Source organism: Brachionichthys hirsutus, chromosome 1, assembly GCF_040956055.1.
Source record: "Brachionichthys hirsutus isolate HB-005 chromosome 1, CSIRO-AGI_Bhir_v1, whole genome shotgun sequence".
Taxonomy (NCBI): domain Eukaryota; kingdom Metazoa; phylum Chordata; class Actinopteri; order Lophiiformes; family Brachionichthyidae; genus Brachionichthys; species Brachionichthys hirsutus.
Genome location: NC_090897.1, coordinates 14,204,394 through 14,217,396, shown reverse-complemented (window position 1 = coordinate 14,217,396; position 13,003 = coordinate 14,204,394). Strand labels below are relative to the sequence as shown.

Below are 13,003 nucleotides of genomic sequence, written 5' to 3'. Positions count from 1 at the left end.
AAGTGAGCGGTAAAATTGTGGTGGCCTCTTTTTTTATTGCTTGTTGACAATGTTTCTAGTGATTTCCCACCAGAATAATACTAGTTATACTTATGTGTTTTGTGGAGAACTTTATATTCATATAGATATAGATAGGAAGTATGAATGAATTAACGAAGCGTGTACGTGGGCTGAGGCACGTACTTCCCTTGGGAAGATTTGAAGGCAACTGAAATGAAGTACAAAGTTCTCAATTTTTTAAATGCTGATGTCACCAGATGTAATGTCTGAATCCGTGAGAAGTCCTCATTTGAGCTCTTAGAAATCAGGTTAGTTATTTATTTTAATTATCTCAGTTTCTCATGCGGGAGATTCCTGTCTGCAGCTCACTTCTAAAAGTAGCGTAATATATTCTTTGTCAGTGCTTTTGATCTGTTGAACGGGGAAAGTAGATTGCATAAAATCGTGCACATTTTGCACATTTCCCTGCAGCAATTCATGTGAAGCAACAAAGGACTGCCAAATGGGGAACACTAAGTGTATCCCCTTACGTGGCTACACTTATTTCATCACCTGTATTGATTATGGACAAAGGGAGAAGGTGTCATGTCATGTCCTGTGTATCAAAATGGTTTTTTGTAGAGACAATATATACTACTTTCATGAACAATAGAAGCCTCAAAACATTTACCTGTCAGGAAAAGGGTATTGATTTTACTCACTTTTAAATTTCGGATAAAAACCGTTTTAATGTTTGTGTTTATCTTTCCTTGTTTTCATTTTGCCCGTGACCTCAGAACGCCGTCACTAACTCTGTAATGTTAGATGCATTTTCTTTTTCTATTAACTTTTGGGCTTGGGTGGCACTCATGCACATAAGCATGCAGACACACACAAGTGTGCACACTAAGCTTCATACTGATAAGCACATACTTATTTTCAAGATTAATCTGTTAATCTCATTGCAACCAGAGGTGTCCATCAAATATTTAGTGAACAAACTTCCCCTTCCCAAATTGGCAGTAATGTGTGAGCCAGCGAGGCAATGACCTATATGCTCTGTGTGGGTGTGGGTGTTTTGCCTGTTTGTGTGATACTCGCAAAATGTGTGTATGCACTACATCGTCTCTGGGGGAGGTGACCTTTTATTGTTAACATCTCAGGCTTAAAGCTTAAAAACTTTCATTTCTTAAATCGTTTTTTCTTTTTTTTTTTCATTCTTAGCTCCTATTTTAGAAAGGGCTTGAAGACGTTGCCCTCGTTATCCGGGGATTCAGACTTTTGAGGGTCACGCCACTATTAACCCTACAGAAGTCTGGGAGGGACATGCCTTGTCGGATCTAACATCTCTTGTGGTACAATATTTTTCCTCAATTTACACTGTCGGCCTTCATTCCCCTTGATCTAATACTGTAGCTGCTATCTATAGCTTTCTGGTTTTCACTCTCCTTTGTCTTCTCCTCCCTCTATTCTTCATCTGGACAGCTCTTGGTGTTATTACATTGTTGGAGGTGGACTCGCCCCTCTCTCTCTCTCTTTTAGTTTTCCAGGATGCTGTCTATTCCTAAAAACTGCTGCATTGTTAGTGTTTTACAATATGCATTAACTATATATGGCATGATGTACATGACGTGAAACATTTAAGTCTAGGCCAGGCAGCATGTAAGGACAGTAGTCAAATGATAGAAGAGCACATCCTCCCAATTGGCAGAATATTTAAGTTGCAGTAATTTCTCCTCCCTCCCCTAATGCTGTTGCTGCTGCTGCCCCGCATGCTTTACCCATCCTGCACCTTCAGCACCAGCATGCACCTGTTTGCCGATCACTCCCTAATTCTTTTGTTTAGACGCCTGTGGGGAGTGACAAAGGTCGAAGCTCTTATATTGTATGTTCTGCAGTTGTATTGATAAACATTTCTAACATGTAAGTTGTCTGACTGGCATCAGTTTGGGTCAGATCTCATTAGAAATGCTGAAATCCTCACCTGAAACACATTTATCACTGTAACTGCTGTGTAGCTTATATATATATATATATTCCAACTCTGTCTTGTCAGTCAGAGCAACAGGAGTGCATCTTTTGTTATAAAATTAATGAGGCTGGGCAGTATTTTCAGTATGACTCATATGAGAATGGTTCTGACAAGAAATCCAGACAAAAACAAAAGACAAGCTCCACTCTTATGTTAAAAAACCTTAAATATTTAAGTACCACAAGTCCAAAACTGGCGCATTTCAGCTTGAACAAACAGTGTTCTCCACTTCTTTTCTGCAGTAGTTGAAAGACAGCCCTATTCAAGCAGAGATACAATGGCCCTGCCAAACTAATTGTGCAAGAATATGGTCGCAATAAAAGCTACTACTTCTTTTTTTAATGGTTATTCTGAATAAGTGACGGCCCTTTTATTAAAGCATCTATAGTGTATTTATCAGATGTCTGCAATAATGCATGAATAGGTGACTCTTCACCCGATGCAAGAGAGAGCGCAGACCTCCGCCGAGCAGCTCATTCCCCTCATAATTAGATTCACAAATCCACATGGTGATCTGGATCATCAACAGAAGTTTATAAATTCTTCTTGGTGTCTTTATACACCAACCATGAAAAGAAAAGTGAATCGGAGTTGATGTGTATTTGTAACTGATTTTTGAATCCGTAAATTCATCGGTTCCTCCATTCCCAACATTTCATAAAGATTTCATAAAGATCCTTCAGTAACCTTTTGAGTTATGATGCTTACATTCAGACGGACAAAGCAACACCAGCAAAAACATAACCTCCCTGGCGGAGGTAAATATTAGATCTGAAAAGAATGAGAATTCGTACTGGCCTCATGCAGTGTATGAAGTAGCAGCCAGATGGTGTATCTGATATCCTACAGGCTGTTGGATACAGTAACGCTGCTGCAGCTCTGCCTGCTGTGCTAAATGCAGCGCTAGCTGTCTCTAGAAGCCAAACACATTCTCTATATTGTCAAAGCTTTGTTTGCCATCATATTTGCTTTGGTAGTTTGTGTCACATGGAATAACAATCTGGCCTTGGTTCCTTATTCACTTGGATTCTCAGTCCAGATGGGAAACCTTCTCAGGTTTCCCATCTGGACTATGCAACATTTACAGCACTGATATACCTGGTCCTGGACAAATTCTACCTCTAGATTGCCTTGTGTAGAATGTTGGCGCACTCCTCAGTGCTGCTTGTGGAGGATATCCACGCTTAACTTTTAGATCAGTCCTCATAACCGCCGGCCAAACCACGGCCAGATGGAACAACGACATGAAATGGACAGTTAAGTTATAGTTGAACAGGACTGCTAAAGTCATCCGTCCACGTACGCATATACCTGCATGTTTGTGGTTAGACTCTTGACATATGCCCGACAAAACCGGCAGTAATTGCGTTTTTCGTATTGACAATGGTCAATGCATAATTCATTGTTAGGAAAAGAATAACAAAGTCCCACAACCGAGTGTGTCAGCGAGCTTCACCACAGGTGGGGTGGAGGCAGGTTGCTGTGTGACCAGCAGCTCACCAAGATATGGAGATTCTGTAGACAGGAAAATAGGAATGTGTTTGGAAGTGATATTTAAAATGGGAGCAGCTGTCATCATGGTGTGTGTGTGTGTGTGTGCGCGTGAGTGTGTGCACTCGCAGGTAAGTCAGCGTGTTAACAGGACAGCCTATTTCTCTCTGCTCTTCCCTCAGGCATTTACATCCAGCCGGCCTGTCCTTTCTGTCTATCTGCCTCTTTCTTTCTTCAGCCAGTGCAGACTTTGCACACGGCTTTTATTTCCCCTTTATGCTTTTCTCTTGCTGTCTTGTCATGTTTTCAACCACTGCTTCCGCACTCACTTGGCTTTTTTCAGCGCCGCGTTCTCCGTTAGTCTCTGCTTCAGTCCAAGGCTGGCCTGCTACATGACGCATCGAGTCCAGTCAGGTGTGAACTGTATGGTACAAAAGGAATCCATCGGCATTAAATGCATTAATGAGAAAAATACATCTGAAATCAAGCACTATTTTGTGATACACTTCACATTGAGAAATATTTCTATCACTAGGCACATTTTTGAGCTTCATGAGTTTGGAGTTTCCAAGTTCAGACATTAATTTGCACATTTTAATATGCGATTTGTTTGTAAACCACGTCCTACTTTGAAGCTAAATGCTGCATCGCCTCCTTTCTTGTCTTTCTTATATATTCTGTGTATGCACAAGTAGTACTATGAAATATCTCCAACAGCAATGTACACACTAAGTAGCACTTTGTTTTTGAATCAAGTTGGAATATTGCCGTTACAATGTTACAAAATGGTGTCTGTTCAAATGGAAATTCACAAACCCCGTTTAGTTGTTTCACACATACTTCATCTCGGAGGTGTTCGAAGCGTCTGGGTGGTAATGGAACACCTTCCATGTGAGAAGAGGGTTGAAGATGGTCTGGAGAGAAGGTATGAGCCAAATAGGCTGCTTGAGCTGAAATCTACAGGTGCAGAATCTTTTTGCATTCGCGCTCTCTACAATTAGTTTGATTTTAGAGCATGCCCCCCCCCCAACATTCCACAATCGCATTTAATATTGGATGCTTGTTATATTTTATGTACACCTTAAATGAGCTTGATTGATGCAGTTCAAGTGTATCAGAGAGAAAACTGGTCGGCCGTCTAGTCCAGGCTCAGATTACCTTGAGAATTAATTTGAAAGACAAGGAGCGCCTGTGCGGAAATGACTTTGGGCTTCTGGAGGCATAAATAATGTGTCTGATGAAAGACTGCCGAGGTTGGAATGGATGTTTTATGTGTTGATCTAACCTTTTAATAGTGCCGGTGTCCTCCCAAAGGACAAGACCTGTTATATCACACAACCCGGCCCTTCTTTATACCTTTAGCACACAGGCTTGCTGAAAACAATCATTCGGTTTGTAATACGTCATCTTGCACAATCTCACCACGTATATGTTTGTGCATGTGCTTTTCATGATTTGCTGTGTTGCCAGTGTGTCACAATTCATAAGTGTTGTGTATATTCTTGGCTTTCTATGTTGTGTTATCCCACTTTCTCTTTATTCCTTTGCCCCGGCCCTTCCTTGGCCTCCCTGCTCCTCACCCGTGCCTCCCTCTTTTCGTTCCTCTCCAATCTCCACCGCACCATGCATTGTCAGCGTGACAGAAAGAGGAATAGTGTGAGGAAGGAGAGAACAATGGTTAATAAAATGTGGCATTAAAATAAGAGGGCAATAGAACAGGGAGAGAAAATGGAGGCGATGTGAGACAGGTGAAGGACAGTCCACGGGACATGTACAGAGAAAGATAAAAAAGATAGATGAAAGAAGGTACTCATGGAGGGGAGGACATGTGGGACTGTGTGTCGGTGTAGCACTGACGGTAAGCATCAGAGACAGAATAGCGAGTAGCAACCGCTGTAGCTCTGAATTAGCACTCATTTGGTGTCTCTCCATCTCTCCTTACACTCTCTCACATAAACTCTGAAGAAAAGCTCAAATCATTACCTGATTGACTCATTCACTATTTCAATTTGTTTTCATCACACCCACGCTAATGTTGTTAATTAGAAAGCCACAATAATGACTTTTTCCTCCAATTCTTACAACATGCCTTTCATTACATATCGGCAGCATTCCTGCTGCTTCTGACTGAGAAGACACAGAGGACATTCAAACAGTTTTTAGAAGCAAATCAATCTAAATACAAAACAAGGAGTGGAACACAAATGAATCAAGCCAGCAAAGGCAGTGTGCTGCTGTGAGTAATGTTCTTCAGGCAATTCTTGGGTCCTGCCGTCCATGCGGATGTTACTTTGAGACATACCACCTAGTCATTGTTGCATAGCATGTGCACCCTTTCATGGAAACGATATACCCTGATTGCAGTGGCCTGTTTCAGCAAGATATTGTGCCCTGCCAGAAAAAAGGGGTTCAGGAAATAAAACTAATAAAATATGAATAGGCTAGTCTGCCAATAGGGCAGGTGATGGTCACAATCACAATAAAAAATAAATTGCATATAACTCTAGCAGTGACTGACATTTTGTACGTTGTGACTGTTGAGCACAAATGCAGACAAGTTAAGAGAATGTAAAAAACAAAAACAAAGATGGCACAATCTCCATCTTATTTGTCCTCACCACTTATAGCCGTGTATTTGCTTTCTTGTTATTTTAGTTAAGCATTCTTCTCTGCCAGTATTAATGGGTGCTGTATTGGCTTTGCAGCGTGACAGGGATGGAATTGTCTGTCTCCAGTGTGTTTTATGATTGTTAAAGAAATTTAATTGCGTGTCATCAGCGGTTGACTTTGAGAATATTGAAATGCAAATCCAACAAACTTTGGAGACAAATATAATTACTTTATATCATTGACAGACAGTTTGATATGTTTCTTAAATGATTTTAAATATGGAACATAATAAGGAACTCGCTGACTTATTATCTCCTTATTATATGTCTCTCTCTTTTTCTCTCCGTCCCGTCTCTCGCTCAGTTGCCCATGACAGCCGCATTCCGTTTCTCTTCCTTTCCTGCTTTGTCCTGTCGTTCATCCTCGGTGTCTTTCAGATTTCCCCTTCCACATGGCACAACATCTGTTTAGGAGTGTTGAGTTCCCCTTGTTGAAGAGGATTCAGATAAATGGTAAAATGAAAAACCTGGAAGCAGTGGCTCGGCTTTATGTCGGTTGCCAATTCACATGCCAACACAAGAGCGCGTGTGTGGAGTCATGATCAACGAGCCAAGTCGGCAGTTTCTCAGAGCTTTCATTATTTCCTTTAATTTTTTTTTTTTTTACACATTCATAAACCTTTTCCAAAAATGCAAGCTTAAAGGTCCCATAATATGAAAACCTCACTTTTCCCATGTTTCTACATTATTATGGTGAGTTTGGGTCCTTATCAACCCAAAAACAGATAAATAACCATCCAGCCAATCCTTCGTAGTTTGTGATGGTCTGTAATCACCTCCTGAAACACGTCTGGAAGAAATCCTCGTTTGTTACGTTGCGTTGATAAAAGCGTGCACACGATGTGCGTGCGCGCGTCTGTCCCTGTATGCGCTGTGCGGGTCCTCGCTCGACCTGCGGCATTTCCCCTGCATAAAGTTTATTTTTGGTTGTAATGAGCTTTGGGTAGTGACCGGAAGAACAAGGTTGCAGGTACAAGCGGCTGAAATGAGCTTCCTCCGTAGGCTGGCTGGGCTCTCCCTTAGAGATCGGGTGAGAAGCTCTGTCATCCGGGAGGAGCTCGGAGTAGAGCCGCTGCTCCCCCATGTTGAGAGGAGCCAGGTGAGATGGCTCGGGCATCTTATTTAGGTGTCCGGGAGGCCTGTCCTATTGTGGTGTTCAGGGCACATGCCGACTGGGAGGAGACCACGGGGAACACCCAGGCCACGCTGAAGAGACTATGTCTCTGCTCTGGCCTGGGAACGCTTTGGGACCCCCGATCACATTAGCTGTTGTATTCCAGTCTTCTGGAAGCCTCTCTTTTCCACCTAAAGCCTGTCTCAAGTCTTCACTGAAAGCTACACAACACTCTTCAACCTTGCTTCCTTTCCACCTGGTCTCCTGGACACACAACACATCAACTTTTCTCCTCATCATCATCCACCAGGTCTCTAGCTTTTCCCATCATCGTCCAAACATTCAAAGTCCTCTCAGTCCTAAACTCTTCCATTCCCTCTTTTTTCGCTGTTGATGCACCCGTCTTCAACCCACAGTAATCCAATTTCCTGCAGCGTCCCGTGGGTTAACAACACTGCTGGCGGTTGTTGTTAACCCGGGCCTCGACCAATCCAGTATACATTTCTTATTCACATTGATTTGCATAATTTCTGGTGGCAAATATTTATGCCGGATTCCATTCCTGACGCAACATTTATCCGGGCTTGAGACCGGCACGAGGGAGACACTGCCAATGCTACGTTAGCTCCTGCTAACCGCACTACCATGAGGCTAAATAATTATTAGTATTATTATTAGATTCAATTATCTGTTTGAAGTCCGGTGTCGTGTCCTTGCATTTCAGAGAATTTGGGATGTATCATTCTTAATAGTTGTTGAAGTTACATTTTCTCGTGTAGAAGAATGTCTGAGAATCTGGTTATTTATTGGCATTATCTGTTCCAGATTGTAATGTATTTATTCATTGCTTTCTTCAAATTGAAACCCCTCAACTTTGTGCAATGAAACTGGAAGTCCTCATTCAATCAAAAGAATTTCAGTCAACTAACATTTAAACTCTGATGCATTAAATATTTAATCGAAAACAATCAGGACTGCAACAAGCATTCATTTTCTTCATTGATTTGTGTGCATGTGAATTATTGATCCAGTGGGTGTCGGCAAATTACTCAAACTTCTTTCAAATAGGGATTGTGCAGTGCCCTGCATTGCACTCTCGTTTTATTGATCCTGCCTCCGCAGGTAAAACAAACAAACCATTATATCTTAATTTCATTCATAAAGAACAACATTGTAGGGTCATCAATGAAAGTGCTCTCAATGGAGACGGAGCCTTATAGTCTTGAATTTTGCTGTCACACAAGAATAAAAGCCCAAGGCGTTGTCACGTACACGTTAGAACGTTTCTGATTCACCTACTGTCAATGGATTATTGAATTGATTGATTCAGATCTGATTGTGGCTTTGTGTCCAGTGTGTGATGCCACTTGTTTTATATGGCTACTTATGGGGTAGGGAATGCAGCACTGTGCAGCTCACACCTGTCCACTGGAATCACTTGATAAAGGCTTGTTTTGCCATGTCAGGTGTGTGAATGTGTGTGTGTGTGTGTGTGTGTATGTGTGTGTCTGTGTGGTTTTGCTTGTGTCTGAAGCAGAACCTGCTGCATTGAAATGTTCATGCTTTGAAGATCTGCATTATTAAATGGGAGGCGTCTCTCCTTTTTGACAATGGGTGATTCATGCATTCCCTTATAGTAGTGATAATAATACTAAACAGTAATCATAATGCTGAATATCGGCAGAGGAAGTGATTCTTCATGTCAACTGATAGTCAAAGGTATCAAAGAGAGGAGTGCTGCTTGCATGTGCTTGTACGAAACGAGCAGATGTTCCAGTGATCAACGTCATCCGCCGAGAAAGATGTTCTTTGTTGCTGCTCTCAAAGTCGACTCGGAATAAAATCCGTGGCAATCTGGTCGAGTGAAAAAAATAAAATAGTACAGTTTTAGACAACAAAGGATCACGCTTCCTCCTCTTTCAATCCAACGTTGTCGTTTCTCATCTAATGATCTGTTTCTGGCAGATGGCGATGGCTTCCAGGACCACCTCCTCCCTGTGTGTCTGGATGATCCCTGTCTACATAGTGCTATCTACTTGGCCAAGTCAGGCTCAAAGGAGGTACATGATCGACTCTCACACACCTTTCCTGGAAGTCATTCAAATGGTTTCATGTCGTTTTTTTTACTGGCTGTTTTTCCGTTATATTGCTTTTCTTCTGTGATCTGTTCAGTATTGAACCATTTTTAAGTGTTCCAGAGTCCATGTAATGTCCTTTTTCCAACCATGCATGTGTTGAACATCACGCTGATTCATCAATCTCAAGCTCACACACAACTGAGTCTTTCAACGATGGCGTGTGTGTGTACAGTCATGATGGAACAACCATTATCACTTTAAAATAAAAGTACCCAAATGAAGGATTTACAAAACTAGGCTTAAATAATTAACAAGAAGCAAGGGAAATACATTGAATACAATATGAGCAGTATGACTGATATTGTGAGTCATAAAAACCTCAACCAGACATAAATGAAGCATAAATAATCGTCTTGAAACAGCATTTTGGATATCCTTGATCAAGCATTCAAGATCCTCATATGCGACTTAATTCAGCTTTCTGACCCTGTAACGAAATGCCATCAGTGGGTGTTCATCTCTGGCCCAACCCCCCCACCTGGGACAGGATGTTTCAGCAGGCTGCTCAGGCTCTACACCTGACTCTCCTCCACTGCGCCTCCCCCAGCAATGGCTTTATTGACAGCTGCAATGCATTTTTGGACAGGAGGCATCTTTCAGGAGCAGATGGGCTGCATTTGAATACAACTGACATGTGACTGTGGTCTGCAAATCTGGCATAAGGTATACGGCATGCTCGTATTTCTGAGTGTGGCGACCGTCCAGACCGCCGATCAGTGCTTGCTGACCACTCTGACATGGATTGATTTCTTCCAGGTCCTAATCATAAACACGGTGCTTGTTTTACTGTACTTGGACTCCCTGTTGGCATCTTATAGTCCCGATATAAATTTCTATTTCAATGAACTCAGCAGTTTTAACCTCCTTTTTTGGTGTTTGTTTTTTAACACACAAGGTGAAGTTTTGGGGTGAACAAGAAATTGAAGAACATTGTCATTTTATTCCCATTTTATGATTAATGTTGTAAACCCACAGTAAGTTCTCGCTATCTATTTTCAAATCCAAATGCATCCGTAAAAAAAAGTTAATTTTGTAATAACCGGTGCAATATTCAACATCTTATTACAACATGTGGTGTTATTACATAATGATGTGAAAAGTTATTACATTTTCACAAAATGCTGGTTGCTCAGAGTGAAGGGAAGAATCATAATCAGTCCTGAGGTAGAAAATGTTCACCATCACTTAAAGGAAAGATAATTATTGGACCCAGCGATCCACCTTAACCTCTTTAGACTTATTTTTTAAAAACTAGTGATGTTGAATTAAAAACTACGAGTAAATCACAATTAATCTTAAGTTTGAAATGCATATATTTTTACTTTGTTTGTGACTGCAGTTCAAACAACTAGATGTGAGGTTTGCAGCTACATGAACAAAACCGTACATGCACACTATTTCTTCTCCGTAGACAGGATGGTACTTGTGCTTATGACAAAAAATAAGTAATCGGCGGTCAGATTATGTTTGAAAGAAGAAAATGTTTGTATTGGTGAAAACAATGATGTTCTGTTCAGTAAGACATGAAACACATGGCTTCACTGCAGGGGGGGGGGTTGTGCTTAGACGGATATCAAAAGGGTGTCAGTTTTATTGGCAGAGATAAAAGTAACAGATATGTACACACGCCTTCAGTCCGTTTGAGTGAATTTACACATGGAGAGGCGATTACATGCACACAGACATGTTTACTCGTCGTTGCTCTTCCACTCAAATGAACACACTCCACAACCGCCACCTACGCATCATATTTTACGCGCCGTCTCTGTTCCATCCCATCATTTGGCAGGAGGCTCCACACTTTTTCTTCCTTCTTCTGCCACCAAAGAATGAGCTTCTATTTTCTTCAGTCCAAAATAGAAATAAGGCTTACGTCCGCCCCCGCGTAATGACAGACGCACACATATACACAGAGATACGCAGATTCTCACTCCCTGTGGACATGCCTTCTATTATTTGCCTGTCAGCAACAACAACAACAAAAAAAGATTGAGAGAAAGAGGGGATGACTGTTGAAGGAACAGAAGGGAGGCAAAGATGGATGGGAGTGAATACAAGTCACTGCGTTTGAGAGACAGTGAAGGCAAGGCTGGGCACAGTAAGCAGTTAGCCAGACTCTTGAAGCCTCTACATGTTCCTCCCAAAAAACAAATGGAGGGAGATATGGAGAAAATAAGGGTTGAAAGGAGCGGTTATGGAGTGAAAATGGTGGAAGGAATAGTGGAAATGGAGGTGGGGGCAGGGGGGATCTATTTCTGTTGTTCCTCCTGCCTGCACTGCCAGTTTGAGAGCAAAATCCCATCAGCAGGAATGAATGTGAAGACGAGACATATGTATACAGTCAAAGATAAAACGGTGTGCCTCCAGCTCTGCATGGAAGTCCTGCTGTGTAGAAGCAAGTGTGTCACTATTATTTCTCCCATTCTGTGGTCATGGCCTCAGCGCTGCGTCTACGGCACCCCCGATGGAGCTCCAGCCTTTCGTTCGCTGCCGCGCCCATGTTGTAATAAACGCCAAAGAGTCATGCCTGTTTTCAATGCAGTGCCATATGAGGGATTGAGGGTCACAGGTATTCATTTTTGGCTTTCATTTTTGGTTGGTTGGTTTTTGTCTTTTTGTATTTGTGCAGGGACAGCGTACAATATAGCATTGACCATACTTTTTTACATTTATTGCCTTTGTCAGCCTTGCTGTCTGTTAATATTACAGCACCACCACACATCACCCCATAAGCCCCCACAACCTCGTCTGCACCGCAGGCCACCCACGTTTTAATTTCTTGGCCTAATGAAGCAGGAACTTTCTCCGCCAAGTTGAATCAATGGAAGTCGGCGAGCTTGCTGTCGCTTTTTCACTTTAGTCATAAGCAAAGCCACAACACTGATTTTATGTCGCGCTGAATGCATCCTTTCCCCCTCATAATTTTTTTTTTACTGTGTTTCTATATGCTTGCTTCCATGATTTGTGTGTGTGTGTGTGTGTGTATGGATTTAGATGTATGATTGTGCATGTAAAAAAACACCTCAAGCAGTCTGTGCACTGCCAGTGTTTTCCCACTGTTGGACAAAAAAGCTATTTGTATGCAGGATCCTTCCCTTCAAGACCATTAAAGGTATCAGATTACCGCCCAAGCGCAGATGCCATCATTGTCTTCATCTCCATTTACGAGGTCATTTGAATCTCTGCGCAAACATACTCAATTCGGTGTTAATACGTTGGCATTTCAACCAGATAATATAGAATAGAAATAATTGAACTTGGAGTGCATTCGTCCTCACATTAATCTTAATAGACAGACACTCCACAATATTCAAATGATGTACTATATTCAGAGATAAAAGGCCAAACATTTGGAACGGCTTCATGATTTATTAAAGGAGCTCCTCTGCAGGTTAACCTTTCAGCGTGGCTTCTTGGATAACAAGATTTTCTTTTATTAGTTAGGTAGAGCTGTCCGGTTGACCAAAAAATCCAACTCGTTTTCGGTCGTCTTAAAAAACGGAACGTCGCAACCGAGCATGCGCACGAATAACCGTACTTGCGCGCTCATGGCCATTGTGTTTCTGCATTTTTGTAGCGT

At 41.8% G+C, this 13,003-nt stretch overlaps 1 protein-coding gene across 1 annotated transcript in view; it reads left to right on the top strand.

Annotated features, from left to right (window-relative positions):
- The window catches only part of itfg1 (integrin alpha FG-GAP repeat containing 1), a 109,375-nt gene that overhangs the window by 27,836 nt on the left and 68,536 nt on the right, over positions 1-13,003 (top strand). The window contains exon 9 of the mRNA XM_068738971.1: positions 9,251-9,345. Coding sequence (XP_068595072.1) covers positions 9,251-9,345 — 95 coding nt within the window. The remainder of the gene's footprint in view (positions 1-9,250; positions 9,346-13,003) is intronic.